The sequence below is a fragment of the Entamoeba histolytica genome, genomic scaffold, assembly GCF_000208925.1.
Source record: "Entamoeba histolytica HM-1:IMSS scf_1104750517729 genomic scaffold, whole genome shotgun sequence".
NCBI lineage: Eukaryota > Evosea > Mastigamoebida > Endamoebidae > Entamoeba > Entamoeba histolytica.
The window spans coordinates 24577-45173 of record NW_001914894.1 but is presented as its reverse complement, the minus strand read 5'-3'; the positions used below and the strand labels follow the sequence as shown (position 1 = coordinate 45173).

Sequence of the window (20597 nt, the reverse complement as noted above, 5' to 3'; positions counted from 1 at the left end):
CCTAATAAACCCTTTTTAATTTTCGTGATTATTTCAAAATCATTAATTTTTCTCTTTTTGAACTAAAATTGAAGAAATAACTTAAAAAGTCAAAATACAGAAATATGTTTTATTCACAAGTAGTTTTAACAAAAAAAGGTCCACTTGCTAAGGTTTGGATTGCAGCTCATTGGGAAGGTAAATTAACTAAACAACAAATTCTTGCTATTGACTTAAAAGAAGCTGTTAATGCTGTTGCTAATCCAGAAATTCCAATAGCATTAAGAATTAGTGGACATTTATTGTTAGGTATTTGTCGTATTTATTCAAGAAAAGTAAAATATTTACTTCAAGATTGTAACGATGCATTAGTAAAGATTAAATTGTCATTCAGACCAGGTGCTGTTGATGCAGAAAAAGCTGTTGCACCACATGGAGCAATTACTATCCCAACAAGACAAAGAGATTTTTCTGAGGATAGTAGTATTAATGAAGGAATAAATTTTGCTAATTTAGCATTGGATCTTCAATTAGATGAACAGTTAAATGCAGATGATTTAAGAGACTTAACTGGGAATTTTACAGCAAATGCTCAGGATATTACTCTTCAACAAGATATTGGTAATTTAGTTACTATGGGGTCAATGGATGAAATTCCATTAAATACATTAGATGAATTATTAAATGATCCTGCTGTGTTAAGAGCTCCAGAGTCTATTCAACCATCTGAATTAATTCAACCTATTGATAAGTCATTGATTGATACTACTATGGCAGGACTTATTTCTGCTGTATCAAATGAAGAACCATCTCATGAAATAAGTGAGAAAGGAGTTTCTTTGATGGAAGAAACAGAAGCACCATTACCAATGATTAACGAAGATGTACCAGAAATACCAGTTGAAATGCCACAAGAAAATGAAGCACTTATTGAAGATAATGGAGAAGAAAAAGCAAAAGAAGATGAAGGTAAAGAAAAAAAGAAAAAGACAAGAAAAGAAAAAAAAATTATTTATGATAAGGCAACATTAATTAGTGTTAAGAGATATGAAAAAACAAAAAAAGATTGTGATAAGATTATTAGAGAATTTGATTTAGCTCCTGGAAGTTTAAATGAATTGAGAGAAGAAGGAAGACGTCTTCGAGGAAGATGGGAAGTTACAAATGAAAAAATTAAGAATTATATTAAAATGATAAATAAAGATGAAGTTCAAGAAAAAGATGTTGTGAAAGAAGTTGATATTGCAAGTCAAAAAGAAGAAGCCCAAAAACATTTAGAGGAAGTACAGGAACATATTTCAACATTAAAACCATTAAAACATAAAGATGGTATGTCTGATGAAGTAAGTTCTGAAGAAAAAAGAAGGGTTAGTGACATTATTCCTGATGAAAATCTTCCTATTCAAGATGATATTCCAACATTAAACTTTGATAATAATGAAGGATATAATGAGGATGTAGCTATTCCTGAAGAGCCATTTAAGCAAAAAATTGTTACTGATAGTTGGACATCAAGATCAGCTAAAATTCATAATTTCTTGAAGAGGTCAATGGGAGATAGAACTGAAATGTCATACAAAGCATTTGTTCAAGGAAAAAAAAGAAAACCTGTTGTTGGGTGTTTCTTTGAATTATTAGTTTTAAAAACACAAGGAGTGATTGATTTACAACAACAAGATGCTTATGACGATATTATTATTAAACAAACAGATACCTTTATGGCAGATGTTGAAACTCAAGTATAATTTAGTGAATTAAAAATTTATTATAGTTAAAAAAAAATATGAAAATAAAGAAAGATAACACAGTTATGAGTCATGGACAGCACCGTTATCATCAATAATCATATCATTATAATTCTTTGCAGCATAATTTGGGTTATAATAAGGACTTTCAGTAAATACGGTGAGATGTGAGAACATATTGATTCTATCAATAACCCATCCAGTACTTCCTTTAGCTGGAACCATTGAAGTGACAGAAGCAAAATCAAGTGGGTATTTGAACTTATGCCCAACAATAACTGAGAGTAAAGCTTGGAAAGTAGAACGATGAGACACAATAGCTACACGATGATATTTTTTTGTTATTGCATTTAAACTTGTATGAACACGTTCTTGCATAGAATCCCAAGTTTCTAAAGAAAGAACTCCTCCTAAAGGAGTAAAGCTTCTATCCATTGCATTGTCTTCTTCTAATGGAGTTGGGTCAAGGTCAGGAACAGCTTTACGATTATTAATTGAAAGAAATTCACCAAATGCTGGTTCAACAACATATTTAATTCCTAATTCTTCAGCAATAAATTTAGCAGTCTGAGTTGCTCTGTAGAATGGTGAACTTACAATAATATCTAAATTCTCATGTTTTAAACGTTTAGCTAAATCTTTAGCCTGTTGAATTCCTTCTGAAGACAAAGGAGGATCATGTGGGTATTTAGCATTTGGAACCCAAGTAAGATCTGTATAATCTAATCTAAATCCGTGTCTACAAAGGAAAACACAATGTCTTGAGGTATAATAATCATGAACAGATTGTAATAATTTAATTAACGATGAAATACCAAAACAGAAATAATGATCAATTCCAGCCTTTTCATCAATAACACTCTTTTGAAAATCAAGAAGATGAATTGTTGGTTTTTGTGAGGCGTTATCAATTGCATCGTAAATAAGCATTAATGAAACTTGTTTGAATTGTACACCTGTAAAGGTATTAGCAATAGTAAGAAGTTCATTAAGTTGTTTAATTAAAGAAGGAAGAACTTCATATCTACAGAAATTTTCTTTATTATCTTTTAAATATTTTTTAACTGTGCTATATAAATCATCCCATGAAAAACAAGCATTTTTTGGATCTGAAATACTTCCAACAACTTTAAATCCAAATGGTTGTTGTTCCATTTTACTAATAGTACAAGTTTGTCCAAGTTTAATATCAAGAACTTTTGGATTAGTATATCCTTCTGTTAAATCTCCCATAGAAATAAAAACAGTGTCATTAATTTCAACTTTACCATGATATTCTGGAAGAAATTTTTTTAATTCAGTTCCTTGAAGGAATTTAAGAACCTTTGGTTCTGTTGGGTTTTGTAATGGTTTAAGAAGTCCATCCTTACAAGTAATAATATTACCACTAAATCCTTTATAAATGTGTTTGTCTAATGGTAGTGTTGAATTATGTTTAGCATTAAATCGTTCAATAAAATCATCATCAAAAGAAAGATCAATAGCATCACTGACCAATTTCATAGTTCTAACAAATGGTATAATTCTCATATCTCCATCTGATGATTCTAATGGAATAGAGTCAAAGTCTTTACACATATTTTTATAGGCAGTTCCAAAATATGTCCAATATTCAGAGCCATCATTTTTCTTAATTGGAAATACATAACCATAAACTTGGTCATTAAGAATAATTTGTTGTTTACATTCTCCTTCTTTCATCCTAGAATAATGAATAGTAAAATCAATATCAGTACCATATTTCTTAGCAATTATTGAACCACTAATAGTAATAACATTATTTATATTTTCTACTTTTGTAATTGTAATTTCAGCATCAATATCACTAACTAGCCAATTTAAGAGATCAATGTCATGAATTAATTCAATAGAAAGACATTCTTCTACATTGTCAATTACTGGATTTCCAGGATATGTCATCTCCATTTTAATAGTAGTAACATTTTTAGCTTCTTCTTCCTGAGAATTAGATTGATCAATATAATCTTTAGCAGATTGGAATTGGTCATCAAATCTTTTGTAGAAGGCAGGTAAGACTACAGTATGATATTGTTTGACTAACTCCATAACTTTATCCCAATTCATGATTGGAACTTGACATAATAACTTTTTCTTTTGTGGAATAAGATCAAGTAGTTCAGACATAATGTCTATAACGAAACTAAGTTTTAACCAAGGGTTTAAATAGATAGTTGCCTCTTAGAAATTTATCCTTTCTTTTTCCTTTTGTTTTCTGGAAACTGAATCGGGAATTCCAAATATAGAAAGAAATGATTTAGTTTAAATTCATTTCTGGGGGTTTTTTCGCTATGCATTAGAATCAGGTTGAATATTTCTTTTTTTTTCTTTTAAAAAGTCTATTTTTAACATTTTTTAAGTTACTTTAATCTCCTGAAAGATTAAATTATGATTATGCAAAATAATCAAGTATTAGATTTTCTCTATCTTCATTATTTTTTCATTAATTTAATACTTCAGTTTTTTGATTTAACATAAGAAAAAAAGTCCTATTTTAAGGTAAATCTTCTCCTTTCTTTTTTCTTTTCTTTATTCAATATTTTACACAGAATTTATTCTATATTACTGAAAAAATATTTAACATATCTTAAAATTTTTAATAAAAAAAAAATAAAAATTAAATATCATGAAATACCAATGAAAATTATTCATTAATATATATTGGAAAGACTATTTCTTTTGGTCCCAAAGCAACTCCAGATACTTTTAGACTTACAACAAATTTATAACCACGATAAAACATAATATCATTGTGATGAGATGGACGAACCATTCCTATTGAAAACATTTCACTTTTAGTAATAACCCCATTCCTCATTACTTTACCTTCAAACATTATTTTCTTTTTAGCCATTTCTGTTTTTGTTGTTTCTCCTTTCATTTCACCTGAGAATCCACGAGAGAATCGAGTCTCTTCACATAATAAGCCTGTTTCAATATAATTAATACAACAATTAGTAGAATTGTCAATAGTAATATCATACATAAATGAATCATTTACATTAAATATTTTCTTTGGTAACTTGACTTTATAAAAAATAGTACCATGTTGGAATGTTGGGGTATAAGTTATTTCTTTTTCAAGACCAGTTACTCCTTCAAAACATAATGGATGGTAGGCTTGATCATTATAAATCTTAAATTCCATTTTGGGGAATGTGAATGGTTTTCCACATAATTTACAATTAACATTTGCAACAAAACATTGTGGATGATAATTATATCCAAGTGCACTAACAAACTCTCCTTCAATTCTTTTATTACATACAATACATGTTTCTAATCGTTGACTATCTTCATTATCTACTTCTCCAAAATATGTTGGATTTTGTTTAAGAAATTCAACTACAACTGGTTTAATCTGTTCTGCTCTCGTAAGATATGCTTTTACTTCTTCTTTTAATTGTTTCTTCATATTGTCAGTAAGTTCAGGTGCTCTTAGCGCTTGTGCAAAATAGTCTAATGCAGTTTCATAATATGCAAGTGCATCTGCATATTTGGTTTGACTATCAAATTCTTTTCCTTTTTCTGCTAATGGCTTGGCTAATTTCCATGCTTTTAATCCGTTTAATGTTGATGGATGTTCAAGACTTAATTTTGATCTAATGAATGCAGTTCTTAATGCTGTAGTTGACTGTTTTGGTATTTTAGGTTTTTGTTCTTGTACACTTTGAATTGGTGCAGAGGTGATTGGTATAATTGGTCCTCCTATTAAAGAAGAGTTTGGTTCTGTTCCAAAATGTGGAAATACTGGTTGTTGGAGTGATGGTGGTTGAGTTGTTGGCATTAACATTGGTCCTTGTGGAGTTATTACAGGTAAATAACCATTCACTGATGTCATCATAGGATTTATGACTGGTTGTGTCGTTGGCATCATTACTGGTACCATTCCAGTTGTTGGCATAGGTGTTGATTGTACAATATTAAATGTTGGTTGGACTTGTCTTTCTTCAGGTTGGTTCACTTTACTATTTGTAGGTTGTTGAGAAATATCAGTTGTAGGCATTACTTTAACTGCTCCAACTAATACTTTTGACTTGTTTTGTTGTTCTTCTCCTTGTTCAATAACAGTACTATCTTTCTTTTCTTCAATAGGTTGAGATGGTTCAGGGAATAATGGTTTAATAATTTCTTGTGGTTTTTCTTGTTGGTGGTTTAGTATTGGTTCAACATTTTGTGGCTTTTCTTGTTGTTGGTTTAGTATTGGTTCAACATTTTGTGGTTTAGATTGTTCAATTGGTTTAGATTGTTCAATTGGTTTAGATTGTTCAATTGGTTTAGATTGTTCAATTGGTTTAGATTGTTCAATTGGTTTAGATTGTTCAATTGGTTGTATAATAATTGGTTTAGGTTCTTCTAGCACTTGGGCTTGAGTAGGAATATTGTTAGAAAGGGGTTGGTCAAGTACAACTGGTGCTTTTACTAATTCTTCGAATTTAGTATCTCCAGGATGAAGCTCAGCCAAATACTCAATACGTTCATTGTATTCCATTATTTTATTTAATATCACTGAATAACTTTCAGCATTTGAAGGATCAGAATGAGCAAGTTTTAAATATTCAACGGCTTCTTTATATTTTGATATAGCGTTATAGTCATCTTCAAGGTTATCAAAATTAATTGCTTCTTCAGCAACAGTAATAGCTTTGTCTAGGGACATAACACTTTGAATTTTATATTTTTTTAAGTTCTTATTTCTCATAATCTTCATTCAATTTTTCTTTTTTATTAATTATGTTATATTTATCATTTTTATTAAAAACAAATTTAGATTCATTAATTAAAAAAATGTTTTTGTTTGTTAAAAGAGGAAGTTTCTATAACTTATTAGTAATTATTATATTAATCACAAATTATAAGGTTATGAGACAATCATTTAATGAATAAGTAATGTTTCAGTTATTATGTTTTTTTGACTGAGGAATATTCAAGACTTAATTCAAAATGTTTTTATTTATCATTTATAGAATTTATCTATAAAATAAAGAGGAATTTATTTTAATTAAGAAGAAAAATTAGTTAATTAAGTATTAATAGAATTTTCATCTATTCTTCCTAGCTCAGGGGAGACTAATCCCATCCCTGAGCTTATTAAAAAAGAGTAATCTCTTTGTTAAACCTATTCTTTATGTTTTTCTTGCAAAATGAGGAAAGCACTTCTTTCCTTTATTTCTTCCTATTAAGGTTTTTCAAACTTCTTCTGCTTATTTCTTCTTTTTAAGCCTTTGTTTGTTTTCTGCCTTAATTTTAAGGAATTTCATTTTTCTTATTTTATGAATGGGAGAAGGAATCATTTTATTACTACTGTATTACTTTGACTAATCTTCTTTTTAGTCTTACTTTGACTAATCTTCTTTTAGTCATACCCACACTTCAGTATATTCTTATATTACATCCATGTAATATTCTACTGTATTCTCTTGCTGCACCCTTTGCAGCATTCCATAAAACATTCATAATTCAAAGGCACCGTCATAACCAGATAATAACTGGGAGAGTCGAAGAATGAATTTGTACTAGGGTTTATGTGTGGTGTTTTAGATGTGCCACCTTCGATCTATTTATTTTAATTAAAAAAAACAATAATAAGTTAATTGAATAATAGTTGTTTAATAAGTATTGATATTAAATTAAAATATAAAAATGATTAAATTTACAATGAAGAAACTAAATTCCAAAAAATAAATTAAAAAAAAACATTTTAAATAATATTGATATAAAAAGAATGATATTAAATGATAGTAAAGATATTATAAAATATGATATATTAATGAAAAAGGATAATATTATTATACTATTCATTTAATGATGTTTCTAGAGTATAATTTCTATTAGTAAAAAACAGAATAGAAAAAAGAAAATTTAAGTTATTAATGAATTAATGTTTTTTATTAAAGAATTTTTTCTTTTAAAGCCAAAAAAATGAAGATAATTAATAAAATGGGATTATTATCACATTATTTTCTGACTTAATGTTTCTAACAACCAAGAATACCAATCTTTTATAGGAATATTTTTACTTTTACATTCATTATACAACATTGTATTATCAATTTTTAAAACTTCTTTTGGCATTACCATTTTAATTCCTAAAGCAAGACTATTAAATAACACTTTTTTATCTTCTTCATCTTCAATCATCCACATTTTTTTCTTTTCCCAAAATGCTTCTTTTTCATTTCTTTCATTTTTTAATTTTTCTATAGTTCGTTCTAATTCTTCTACTCTTTTTTTTAATTTGGTGTTTGATACTTTTTGTGTTGAAACTTTTGTTTCAATCATTTTTACACTTTCGACTTGAACTCTTAATTCTTCTTTTGCTTCAAATGTTGTTTTTTGCATTTCATCACATTCTTTTTTCATTTGATTAATTTGTTGTTCTGTTTCTTTTTTAATATTTTCAACTTCTTGATGTGCACCATCAATTTGTCCTTTAACTTCTTCATATTTTTTTGTTTCTTCTTCTTTTTCTTTTTGAGTTTCAACTAATTGTTGTTTTAATTCATCTAATTGTTTATTTAATTGTTCAATTTGTAATTTAATTTCATCATTTTGATTTATTTTTTCATTTATTTCATTTTGTAAATTTGTTATATTATTTTCATGTTCTTCTTTTATTTGTAGTTTTTCATTTTCCATTTGAGTTTTGTATTTATTAAAATCTGATTGTAAATCTTCTTTTTCCAAAAGAATTTGTTCCTTTTCTTTTTGAACATCATTTTTTTCAGACTTTATTTTTTCAATTTCTTGATTTAAATTCTTTTTTTCTTCAATACTTTTCTTTTTGTCTTCATCATTTTTTTGAATAATTAAAGTAATATCATTTTTTTTCTTTTCAATATCAATTTGAAGTCTTTTAATTTCAATATTTTTATTATCTACTTCTTTTTTAAAGTCTTTTTCCATAATATCTTTTTCATTTTTAATCATTTCAATTAATTTGATTTTTGTTCCAAGTTCTCGTTCTTTACTATTTATTTCATTTCTAATTGATTCAATTTTCTTTTCATTTTCTTTAATTAAATATCCCATTTCTTTGTTTTCTTCTTCTTTCTTTTTATTTTCTTTTTTTATTATTTCATTTTCATTTTCTAATTGTTTTTTCAAATTTTCTAATTGATTCTTTTCTTTGTTCATTTCTTCTATTTGTATTTTAATTTCATTTATTTCTTTTTCATTTTTCTCTTTTATTTCATTTATTTCTTTATTTTTATTATCAATTTGTATTTCAAATTCTTTTTGAATATTTTCTTTTTCTTTATTAATTTCATTTATTTGTTCATTATTTTCTTTAATTTTTCTTTGTAATTCATTAATTTCTGTTTCTGTTTTCTTTTCAATTTCTTCTTTTACTTTTTTTAAATTTTCATTTTCTTTTATTGTAACATTAATAATTTCTTCTTTCTGAATAATTTGTTCAGTTAATTCTTGATTACTCTTATTAAGATTATTTTCTTTTTTATTCCATTCTTCTTTAAGTTCAATAATACTTTTATTTAATTCATTAATTTTAGTATCTTTTGATGTGATAATATCGTTTATTTTCTTTTCATTTATTTCTTGTTCTTTCTTTCTTTCTTCTTCAATTTGATTCTTTTCCATTATTGTTGATTCTAATTCTTTCATTATTTTTTCTTTATCTAAATTTAATTGGTTAATTTGATTTTGTTTTTCTATATTTTCTTTTGTATTCTCTTCATTCTTTTGTTTTAATTCTTCTATTTGTTTATTAAGTTTCTCAATTTCTTTCTTTTTCTTTTCAATATCATTATTTAATTCTTCTTCTTTTTGGTTGAACTCTTCATTCTTTTTTTTTTGTTCAATTTCATTATTTTTTCTTTCTTTTTCATTATCATTTTTAATAATTTCTATTTGTTTTTTTAATTCTTCAATCATTTTTTCATATTCATTTGAATCACCAGTTTCTTTTATTTTTAAAACTTCAATCTCTCCTTTTATTCTTTCTAATTCTTTCATTTTTTCTTTCATAATTTCATTTTCTTTATTTATTTTGTCAATTTCTTGATTAAGACCTTTAACTTCTTCTTCTTTCTTTTCAATTATTCTCTTCATTTGATTCTTGTTTTCTTCACTTTCTTCTTTTTCTTTTTGATTCTCTTCTACTTGTTCTTTCCATTCTTTCTCTTTTACTTTCCATTCTTCAATAATCTTTTGTAACTCTTTAACTTCTTTTTCTTTTATTTCTTTATTAATTCGCTCTTGTTCTTTAAGTTCTTTTAATTCTTGAATACTTTTTTGGTTTTCTTTTAATTCTAATTCTGTAGTTCCTTTTTCTTCTTCTTTTGTTTTAATTTCAATTTCTAATGTATTAATTTGATTTTTATATTCATTATTTTCTTCTTTTATTTTATTTAATTCTTGTTGTGTTTTATTATTTATTTCTGTTTCTTTATTCATTTTTTCAGTTATCCTTTGTATTTCTTTTTCTTTATAATCATGTATTTCTTTTATTTTATTCATTTCTTCTTCTTTTCCTGAAATTATATTTTCTAATTCTTTTATTTTAATACTTAACTCATTTCTTTCTTTTTCCATTTCTTTTTGAATTAACTGTATTGTTTCTTCATTCTTTTTCTTAATATCAATTATTTCTTGTTCTTTTTTTTGAATAATATTTTGTTGTTGATTTTGTTCTTTAACTTCTTTAGTTTGTTCTTGAAGCTCTTTTTCTTTAATTTCTAATTGTTCTTTGAGTTTTTGTTCAGTATTTGTTAATTGAATTATTTCATCTTTTAATTGTTGAATTATTAATTCTTTTGCTTCAAAATCTTCTTTATTTTCTTCAATAGTTTTTTCATAATCATCGATTTGCTTGTTCTTTTCTTTGATTCTATCGTTAAGTTCTTTTACACTTTTTTCAAATTCTTCTATAATTCCCATTAATGTACTTTCATTTTGACATTTCATTCTCATCTCTCTTTCTGCCTTTTCTGCTTCTTCTTTTTTTTCTTTCATTACTGAAACAAGCTTTTCTAATTCTTCTATCTTTTTAATTTTTTGTTTGATTTGAACTCTTAATTCTTCAAGAGCTTGTGAATCTTCTCCTCTAATTTCTATTGGAGTGCTTGATTCTTCTTTAACTAATTCCATTGCTTCAAGCATCATGTTATCTATTTTTCCTTTATGAATATTTAATTCTTGAATTATCATATCATTATCCATTTCATCAAATTCATCTTCTTCTACTTCAACCATCTCTAACCCTTCCATCATATTTGCTACATTGACTCGTAATTTTTCTATTTTATCTTTAACAAGTTCATCAGTATTTTTACGACAAATATCCATTAATTTTTCTAACTCTTCAATTAATTCATCTCTTTTAGCTCTTCTTACTTCTTTAGTTCGTTCTCTTCTCCCAAGAAAGATTTTTTCTGCTACTTTCATATCACTTGGTCCAAATCTATTATCCTTTATAATAAAATATGACAAATAAAGAACTAATGAATTGTCATCTAACTGATTTGCTCCTATAGCTTGTGCACTTAATAAAATAGGAATATTTAATTGACTTTTAGCTAATTGTAAACAAGTAGAAACAGTTTTAATTTTATCTCTAGTAAGAGTATTATAAGCAATAATATTTGGTTTATAATAATTTAATATTCTTGCAAAAAGAATACCATCAGAAAACTCAGTTTTTAAGTCAAATAATGGGTTATTAATTTTTAATATGCATTTAATCCATTTAGAGAAATCAATAATTCTAACTGGAGTATCATTTAATCTAAATCTATACATTAAATAAAACATGAGGGTAATGATTGGTTTAGGTTCCCCATTCATTATGTCTTGAACAGTAGTAGTAACTTTTATATTTTGACTCTTAATGAATTCAAGAATTAATTTTAAATTATTTTCTTTATCTTTTTGTGTGATTGGAGTTTTTATAATATTTGAGATTACTTTTCCTGTTTCAATCTGAAGATATCTTGAAAGGATGATACCATCTTGTAAATCTTTAAGAATATCATTTATTATTGGTTTCTCATAATGTAGTGCATGGTTAATAATCTCAGAATATGCGTATAATTGTTGTGATTCAACTGATTTAGGTTTAAGACTTGTACTTGAGAGTTTAAGTAAAGAACTCATTGAATGATATGAATTATTAGTTTAGAGTTAATCACAAAGGGAATTTTGAATTTACTTGGAACTTTCCTATTTATTCTTTCTTTTCAAAAGGAAAATAAATAACTTTGAAAACAATCTTCTATCATCAACAAATTAACTTTGTAGTTAGTTTCTCTAGTCATGACCTTCACCTGAAAGAGAGCAATTAGCCTGTAAAATGTGTGGAGAAAAATGTTTAACCTTTTTGTGACATTTATAACAATATCCACAACCACAAATACATTTAATATAGTTACATCCACTTATACGTTCACATACCATATGACATTCTGGACATTCTCCATGTGTTTTAATAAATTCTCGGAACATTTCATCTGCGTTATCATTTTCAGCTTTCCATTTTTGATATTGTTCACAAGTATAACCATCATGATATTCACATAAACAATTAGTACAAAAATAGGATTTACAAATAGGACATTGTGCCTTTACTTTGTTATCTGTCATTAACAACCCTGCTTCACATTTAGGACAGAATTTACAATTTTTTTGTGCACTAAGAAATACACGTCTTGAATTTTCTGTAAATCTATTACACATTTCTGGTGTAAAGAACTTAGCATACAACTCTGAAGTTGGTATTTTTGAAGTACATCCAGCTTCTGGACAATGAACTTCTACTTGATTATCTTGAAGTGCTTGTTTAACTGTATCTTGAACACATTCAAAACAGAATTTATGTCCACATCCAGGAATGGTATAACAGTTATCCATTTCACCATAACAAATACTACACTCTTCTGGTTCTTCTTGTATGTTACTTTTATTTTCAGATTTTCTATATTCATCAATATATTTTAATATAATTTGTTCTAAAACATTTTCTTTTTCTCCATTTAAGAAGGCTTGGTTGATTTCTTCACGGAAATGGAATAAACACAAATTTTTTATAGCATTATCCATTACGAAACAAATGAATATTATTTTAGCTTTTTTGAGTTTAAAGAATAAGCGTCATTCTTGATTGAAATATTTTTTTAAAAATATTGATAACATTTTATTATTTAAAATTAATAGAATTGATTGCTCATTAATTAATTTAGAAATAATCCATTCATTGATTTGTTTCCCAATTAAAATAATATCATTATAAGAAATAGAAAATGACTCTAAATATTTTATTTTATCTACTATTACAGTACCTTTCATAATTGTTTTTGTAATAAATAAATATCCTTCTTCTGTTAGAAGATCTACTAACAAGCTATTTGTTTCTTCAATTTTCATTCTTCTTGATTTTGACATAATTGTTGAGTATTTATATCCTTTTTTAATTTGGTCTTCAATAAGTGTCTTTATTCTTTCTTCAACAAATGTATTTATTTGTAAACTATCGTTATTTCTTTTGATTGATTCAATTTCAATATAAGATAATGTTGTTGTTGATTTTGACTTTGGTTTTCTTAATACAATTTCAAAATGTCTATTCAATAATGCAATTAAAACACTTTCTAATGCAATTTTATAATTTCTCTTATCTCTGTAATTAACAGAACTTCTGTTCATTGTTGGGTAGTTAGTGTCTTAAAATGATATTAAATAGTCATACTTTCTTTTTAAATGATTAACAAATAAAGAAATAACCAAGTCAACCCTCAAAAAGGTGTTTGTCCTTTTTAAAGAAAAAGACATGTACAAAAACTACTTCACATTAATGTGTCAATCGTCACAAAACTATTCGGAAGTTTCTTTTTTAGAGATTACTTCACCATATATGAATTGATTCAACTCTTCTTTATGAAAAATAAACTATCTTATTATTCTTAAAAAGAAATGGAGTTATTCAAATAACTTAATATGGTTAAAATTCAGTATTATTTTCAATATTTGATTTATTTTTTTTTTTGTCGTCTTTATTTTATTTAAAGATTTTCTCTACAATAGAAGAATAAATAACATTTTTAAACTATTTGAAATTTTATTATATGAATGGTCAACTTCTTTCAAAGAAATTACATCAAAAAAACACATTAATTAGAATATGATTTTTTAATAAATTATTACAATAATTCCCTTCCAAAACAAAGTGCATTCAACTGTTTATAACTTCTTTTTCATTTTGATTAAACCTTAAGTTCAAAACTTTATCAGTCACTGTTTTTAAATTGGAATTAAATACTTCAGTGATTTATTTTCAATAAAATTTATTTTTAGTATCTGACTATATTGGTATTTTAAATCAAAAACTTCACCAAACTAGGTTTTAACAGTCGTTCAGTAATATAAACGTGAAGTATCAAAAATGCTCATAAAATGGAAATAAACCAAAAAAAATATTAAACCATATTACTAATGTAATCATTAAATAAATACTCTATTATTTTTTAATGAAAATAATAAGTATATTCTCCTTAAAAAATAAACCTTAATTAAATATTCTTATTAAAATATTTTCATCTTTCATAAATAAAAATAGTAATTTTATTGATGCTCTCTTCTCTAATATAATGAAAAAATAATTGCTTAAAATACCTTAATAAGATATTCAGAAGTTACAAAATATTACTTTAAATCTTTATTTTTACTCAATGATTCTATACGTCTTCTCTTATCTAAATCCACAAAAAATAAGTCTAATTTGTTAAAACTATGGTTTTAATTATTCATATTAATAAGTATTTAAAAAAAATTGAATTTAATGTCTTTATTAAAATAAAAATATTACTATTTAATACAAACACTTCTTTTATTGAAATGAAAGATTGAAGATACTGATGATTATTAAAAAAAAACTACAAAATATTGTTTCAGTCTTAAATGACAAAATAAAAATAATAATAAATTAGTCATAAAATATTCTTCTTATTGAATCTGTCTAAGTAATAAATCAGCTTCTTTAGACATTTCAGGAGTGAAATTTGCTTTAAGTTTATCTACTAATTTATTGATTGTTTTCATTGCATTAAATTGATAAACAACTGAACGACAAATACGAACTTTCTTTATAATACGATTGATTGAAATAAATGTAATATATACGAGGTCTATTTCATTTTCAGCTATTTGGAAATTAGTAAGTAAAGAACTTGTTACTGCTTCAGCATAATTAGATATTGCATCAACATCATATAATGACTCTGGTAGAAGGGCAAAAAAGAGTGTTGAGTATTTTCTTGTTAATATATTATCTGTTTTAAAAAAATGATTTGCAACCATTTTGTAATAGTTGTATGCTTCTTTAGAAAATTCTTTTGTATTTGAGAGAATTGCCATAGCAGCAATAGTACATTGTATTGAATCTTCATCAAAATCAAAATTTGAAATTAATTTCAAGAAATCACTAACACTCTGTGCTTCTTGTGAAGCATTAAGAATATAATCATTTTGATAAATTGAATTAATGTATTCATTAAGTATAAAATGATAAGTAGAAGCTACAGTATTTTCTCCATTTGAGTTTATTTGTTGACTATAAATAAGCAATGAATTATATCTCAATGCCAAAGGAACATCATTATTATATAATGATGAAAATTTCTCAAGGTTAATTAATAAAGGTTGGGTTTTAAGAAATGTTAAGTTCTTCTTCCAATTATTATTCAATGGAGATATCAATTGTAATACACAATCACAAACACCTTCTAATATTTCTTTACAAGATGAACATTTAATAACAGTAATAGAAAAATAATTCATTAATTCTACTTCAGAAGAATAACTTTGGTGTTTTAATAAATATAATAACAATTTTATACCATGGTATTGAATGTCTAAATCACAAGTAAAATTCTTCATTGTTACTTCAAAAATATCAATCCATCCATTCTTATTAAAAGTATCAATATCATTAGTTATTTGAAGGTATTGACATGTTACTGTTAATGAATTACATTGAATTGATGAATTACCAACAAATTCAAGTGCTGCTTTATAACATACTGTTGCCCATTCAAGTAACTCATCTTTGTTTGGATTAGCGTCTAGAAGATAAACTAATACTATTCCACATTGGTCTTGAATTAATGAATTATGTTCGTAAGTGTTCATAACGCGACATAATACCTCAGGTAATTGCATTGAATAAAATTCAAGTATTCCAAAATTATTTTGAATTATATTCACTAATAACGTTGTTGAACAAACTTCTATCATTTCATGCTTTTGATATCTCTTGATAATTTCACTTACTACAAGTTGTAAACCATTCTTCACTGCAACTTCACACCATTCTTTATTATTAGTTATTGTTTGGAAAAATGTTAATGCATTGCTAATAATTTCTTCATCATCAATATGATCTAAACATACTCCAATATACACTGACATTTCTTCTGGATCAATACCTTGTGTTGTTTCTCTATATCTGTTGACACAAATTTTAAATACCCCAATAATTATTGCTTTTTCTGAACTACATCTTGTAACTAATCGTGATAATGAAAACCATCGTTTTGCTAATAAAAGGTTATGTGCATTATCATTAACAAGTGTCTTAATTAATTGAAGTCCATTCACTATAGCTGGAATATAAAGACTTTCATCAATAAAGTCAAGTAAATTCTCAACAAAACATTCTTTTTCTTCTTTAGAAATAAGATTTGTTGTGAATAATTTAATTAATGTTTCTGTTGCAATCAGTGAATTTGCTTCTCTAAATTCTTTTGTAGTACTTTGAATGTGTTGCATAATAAATTGATGAAATCCAGCTTGAACAACATTAACATTATGTTCTACTGTACCACAATATGCTCCTAATGATGCAATACATATATAAATCATACAATCATCTCCACTATTATTTGCTAAAGTAACTGCAGTTTGATATAATCCATTATTCCATAATTCTGTTTGTGCTTCTGTTTCTTGACTACAAAGAGAAAATGTATGAAGGAAAAGCATAACAATATCATTTGATTTTGTTTGAAGAGAAGTAATTTTATTCTGAAGGAGAGTTAAATTATTTCTTAATACAAAATCCTTTCTTTGTTGTTCGTATTGAACTAAATGAAGACAAGACTGTAATACATCAAATAATTCATTTTCTTTAAGGCTTCCAGATAGAATCTCTGTTAATACAGCAGGAAATAAAGAAATACCTTCTAAAATCTTTGAAACAACAAATGCTGTTAAGGAACCAATACTTTCCTTTAGTTGGTTTCTTGTTGATGAAATACCATTGATAGTAATATATGATTCAAAACAATATCTTCTTAATGCAGGTTGTTGTAGTTTAGAATATAAAAATGCTAATGCTGATACATCTTGTGGATTAAATACATCAAATTGAGAGATAATATACTGTTCAATATCAATAGGTATTTGGTATTTATCATTAACAGTCATCCAATCAATAAGTTCATGAATAAAAATTTTATTAATCATCTGTAACTCATAATACCCATCAAGTAATAAATTTAACTGTTCTTCTGAAGTACTTTTAAATATAAATAATGGTTTACTATTACATTTTTGTATATATGGTCGTAATAATGATTGGATAATAAACCTTGGTTTTCTCAAAAATACAAATTTGTCATCCTCTTCATTAAATTTATTAAACTCATTTAATAATAATCCTTTTACTTTCTCACATATTACTTTATCAACAATAAGTTCACCATCAATACAAATAATTTTAATTGTTAAATGAAAATTAGGTGGATGATATTCTTCTTTTACTATAGGAGCATCAACAAAAAGTAACTTATTATAAGCCTCTTCATTTTGTTGCAATTCAAATAATTTCTTCATAAATGTTATGTCTTCAAGTTCCTATTTTTCTTTTCATTATCATAATATTTCCTTCTTCTTTATTTCTTTTTTTTTGTTATTGAGACTATCTTGTTTCAATTTTTTAAAAAAAAAAGAAACCAACAAAAATCTTAACATTCGTTATTTCAGTCACAATCATCTCAAAATACCTTTTTCTGAGAAGCTCTCTTATGTTTTTGTTCTGAAACAATCTTAATTGGTGCCTTCAATGTATAACACTCTTCTCTTCTAACTCCTCCATTTGCCTTAGACTCTTTTATACATCCTATACGAATAAGATGTCTTTTAGTAACTATATCAACCATTAGAAAATCAACACCAATAGTTTTAACATATCCCATGGAAATAGAAAAATTACAAATATGTAAAGCAGTCACAATGGCAGTATTAGTTATTAACATTTTATTTAAATTAGAATATATATACTTCTTAGATTCACTTTCATTAATACTATCTAAAAATCTATCACAAAGTCCAACAAAAACTGTTTCATCAATCCAATTTTCAGATGCAACTTTTCTTGCTATATTCTCTGATTTTATATGAGCACCTTTAATAAAGAGGACATTAAGAGAACGATAAAGTTCTAATAAACTAACAACAGTTAATAATCTTACTTTTTCCATTTGAGAAAGTAATGGAACAAATGATGCTCCAAATTTAGTTGTTTTTATAATATTCATTACTTCATTTATTTTAACAGGATCTTTAGCTTTCAATTTATTTCTAACATCACGTGCACAATTAGAATAATATGTCTTCTCATCTGGTGTCATTAAAGTATCAAGTGCAAATATTTCTGATGCTTCAGTTGTAACAGGATCAAATGGTGGAATATCAGGAAAGTCTTTTGGATCAAGAACATCTTTCTTTTCTTCCTTTTCTCCGGGAACAACTTCTTCTCTTTCAATGTCATGTGTCCCAGTAACTTCTTCCATTCTTCCTCTCAATACCTTATTAATTGCATGTCTTGAAGTACCAAAACTATTATTTAAATCCAACCTTTGTTCTAAATATGTTCCAGGTTCTGCATGAACAACTTCAGCATCACTAATCTCATGTCGAAGATTAAAATGTTCTACTGGAATAATTTCAATTGTTGTTGACCCCTTTTTACGAATACCAATACCATATTTCATATAATCAGTTCTATCTTCTATTTGTTTGTATTGTAACGTCTCTCCCATTGAACCACGAATTTTCTATAAAATGAGTCTTCTATATTCTTAGAATTACTTTATTGTATTAAAAGAAAAGTCACAACTAAGTCAATATAAAATTGGTAAAAACAAACATAAACACCATCTGAACCCTTTTTCAATGAAAAGCTTAACTCTTCTAATTCAGAGGCTGGTGGTAAAATACCGATTTCTATAACACAAGGCTTCTCAGAGGTTTTAGATTTTGAATCAACACTCTCCACTTTAATATCAACAACTCGTTTTTTTAATGTTGGTAGAAAAATATCATCTTCAAGATGGCGTTTTCTTGTTTCTTCCATTCAATGATTTTATTACCAGGGTTTTCTTTTTCATTTTTACAAATTTAATTTAGTTTATTTTTTTAATATTTTTTACAATTAAATATAATTATTTTTTTCCTTTATAAAATTTCAATCAACCTCCTAAAAATGTTTAAAATTAAATTGATTTTAATCTCATTGCCAATAACATATCTTTCTCGAGAATGGTTACTCGCTTGCAATGTCGAGCCATCATATCCGCCTCTTGAAAGAGAGAAACTAAAAAACTTTCTGCAGCTTGTTGGAGTGCTAAATTTGCATCTTTTTCTATTCTAAATAATTTCGTTGTATACTCATTAATAACTTCACGGACACATTTATTAAAAACACCTGAAGGAATAAGTATATTTGTAGTACGCTGTAATTCTCTAATTTCTCGTTCAACCTTCATTCTATTTCTCATCTCTGGTAATATGACTCCCATTTTTTTACAGTATTCAATCTTTACTGATTTTGGCATCATTGATAATGACTTCATAATAACAATAAATTATTTTCTGGTACTATGATAACTTAAATATTATCTGAACCAACAATGAGAATTTGAAAAGAAAAGAAAGTAAAAATTCTAAAATGAAAAGAAATCTTACTTTCTGAGTAAAGGACAGGTTAGTTGTAAGAGAATGTTATTGCAATCCTAAAAGATAAGGTAGGAAAATAATACATACACATTATTACAGAAACTATACTCTTTCGATGATTATTCTTACTCTGAATAAAAAGCCTAACCAATAATTTGAAGTTTTAAAATTAAAATTTTAAGAAAGATGATAAGAAGAGAGTTGAAAGAGAGGGAAAAGGATAAAGAAATGAAGATTTGAGTCTGCTAAGTAGACTAAAAAGAAGATGTTATAAAAATAGAATCTTTAAATATGAGATTGCATCCAGAAGAGAAAAAAAGAAACTAGATGGAGTAATAAAAAAACAGAAAGAAATTAGATGTGAAAAAATGAAGGGGTTTTTGAACTACTATTTCCCTTTAATTTTGTTCATGGTTTTTTTTTCATTAAGAGTGAAAAGAAAAAAAAAGAAGGAAATATATAAAGGGTGAACAGAGAAAAGTATTCATTCAATTTGAATGCCAAAAGGAAATACTAAAACTTCTAAGGCTAAAAATATTAAAGACAAAAAGGCTAAAAAGGATAAAAAGGATCCAAATAGACCAAAAAGACCTCCAACACCATATTTTATTTATTTAAATGAACATAGAGCTTCTATTAAGGAAGAACATCCTGACATTAGATTTACAGAGATTTCCAAAGTTGCTTCTGAACAATGGAAAGCTCTTGGAGAAGAAGAAAAGAAAGAGTATCAAACTAAAGCTGATGCTGCTAAAGAACAATACAAAAAAGATATGGAAAAATATAATAATAAAAAACAAGCTTCTGAGGAAGAAGAAGAGGAAGAAGGTGATTCTGAATAATTACTGTGTTACTTATTCATTTTATGGTTAATTTTTATTTTCA

General features: G+C 26.0%; 9 protein-coding genes across 9 annotated transcripts, besides 1 other annotated feature; 2 read left to right on the top strand and 7 right to left on the bottom strand.

Moving 5' to 3' along the window:
* Positions 1-104: 104 nt before the first annotated feature.
* On the top strand, positions 105-1724 carry EHI_093880 (DNA repair protein Rad21, putative; the record flags this gene model as incomplete). Its single annotated transcript, XM_652191.1, has 1 exon — positions 105-1724. The coding sequence occupies one exon, from the start codon at positions 105-107 to the stop codon at positions 1722-1724; it is 1620 nt and encodes a 539-aa protein (XP_657283.1).
* Positions 1725-1787: 63 nt separating this feature from the next.
* EHI_093870 (phosphoglycerate mutase domain family protein) lies at positions 1788-3869 on the bottom strand (the record flags this gene model as incomplete). The annotated part of the gene is made up of 1 exon (XM_652192.1): positions 1788-3869. One exon carries the CDS (start codon positions 3867-3869, stop codon positions 1788-1790), a length of 2082 nt encoding a protein of 693 aa, XP_657284.1.
* Positions 3870-4386: 517 nt separating this feature from the next.
* Positions 4387-6402, bottom strand: EHI_093860 (MIT domain protein; the record flags this gene model as incomplete). The annotated part of the gene is made up of 1 exon (XM_652193.1): positions 4387-6402. The coding sequence occupies one exon, from the start codon at positions 6400-6402 to the stop codon at positions 4387-4389; it is 2016 nt and encodes a 671-aa protein (XP_657285.1).
* A 350-nt stretch (positions 6403-6752) lies between these two features.
* Positions 6753-7298: a repeat region.
* A 396-nt stretch (positions 7299-7694) lies between these two features.
* Positions 7695-11858, bottom strand: EHI_093850 (Viral A-type inclusion protein repeat, putative; the record flags this gene model as incomplete). Its single annotated transcript, XM_652194.1, has 1 exon — positions 7695-11858. The coding sequence occupies one exon, from the start codon at positions 11856-11858 to the stop codon at positions 7695-7697; it is 4164 nt and encodes a 1387-aa protein (XP_657286.1).
* Positions 11859-12011: 153 nt separating this feature from the next.
* Positions 12012-13403, bottom strand: EHI_093840 (zinc finger protein, putative; the record flags this gene model as incomplete). The annotated part of the gene is made up of 2 exons (XM_652195.2): positions 12012-12675; positions 13099-13403. The coding sequence occupies 2 exons, from the start codon at positions 13401-13403 to the stop codon at positions 12012-12014; spliced, it is 969 nt and encodes a 322-aa protein (XP_657287.2).
* A 1296-nt stretch (positions 13404-14699) lies between these two features.
* On the bottom strand, positions 14700-17588 carry EHI_093830 (uncharacterized protein; the record flags this gene model as incomplete). The annotated part of the gene is made up of 1 exon (XM_652197.1): positions 14700-17588. The coding sequence occupies one exon, from the start codon at positions 17586-17588 to the stop codon at positions 14700-14702; it is 2889 nt and encodes a 962-aa protein (XP_657289.1).
* Positions 17589-17718: 130 nt separating this feature from the next.
* EHI_093820 (uncharacterized protein) lies at positions 17719-19110 on the bottom strand (the record flags this gene model as incomplete). Its single annotated transcript, XM_652198.2, has 2 exons — positions 17719-18811; positions 18904-19110. 2 exons carry the CDS (start codon positions 19108-19110, stop codon positions 17750-17752), a joined length of 1269 nt encoding a protein of 422 aa, XP_657290.1. The 3' UTR covers positions 17719-17749.
* A 139-nt stretch (positions 19111-19249) lies between these two features.
* On the bottom strand, positions 19250-19609 carry EHI_093810 (histone H3, putative; the record flags this gene model as incomplete). The annotated part of the gene is made up of 1 exon (XM_652199.1): positions 19250-19609. One exon carries the CDS (start codon positions 19607-19609, stop codon positions 19250-19252), a length of 360 nt encoding a protein of 119 aa, XP_657291.1.
* A 600-nt stretch (positions 19610-20209) lies between these two features.
* On the top strand, positions 20210-20554 carry EHI_093800 (high mobility group (HMG) box domain containing protein; the record flags this gene model as incomplete). The annotated part of the gene is made up of 1 exon (XM_652200.1): positions 20210-20554. The coding sequence occupies one exon, from the start codon at positions 20210-20212 to the stop codon at positions 20552-20554; it is 345 nt and encodes a 114-aa protein (XP_657292.1).
* Positions 20555-20597: the final 43 nt, after the last annotated feature.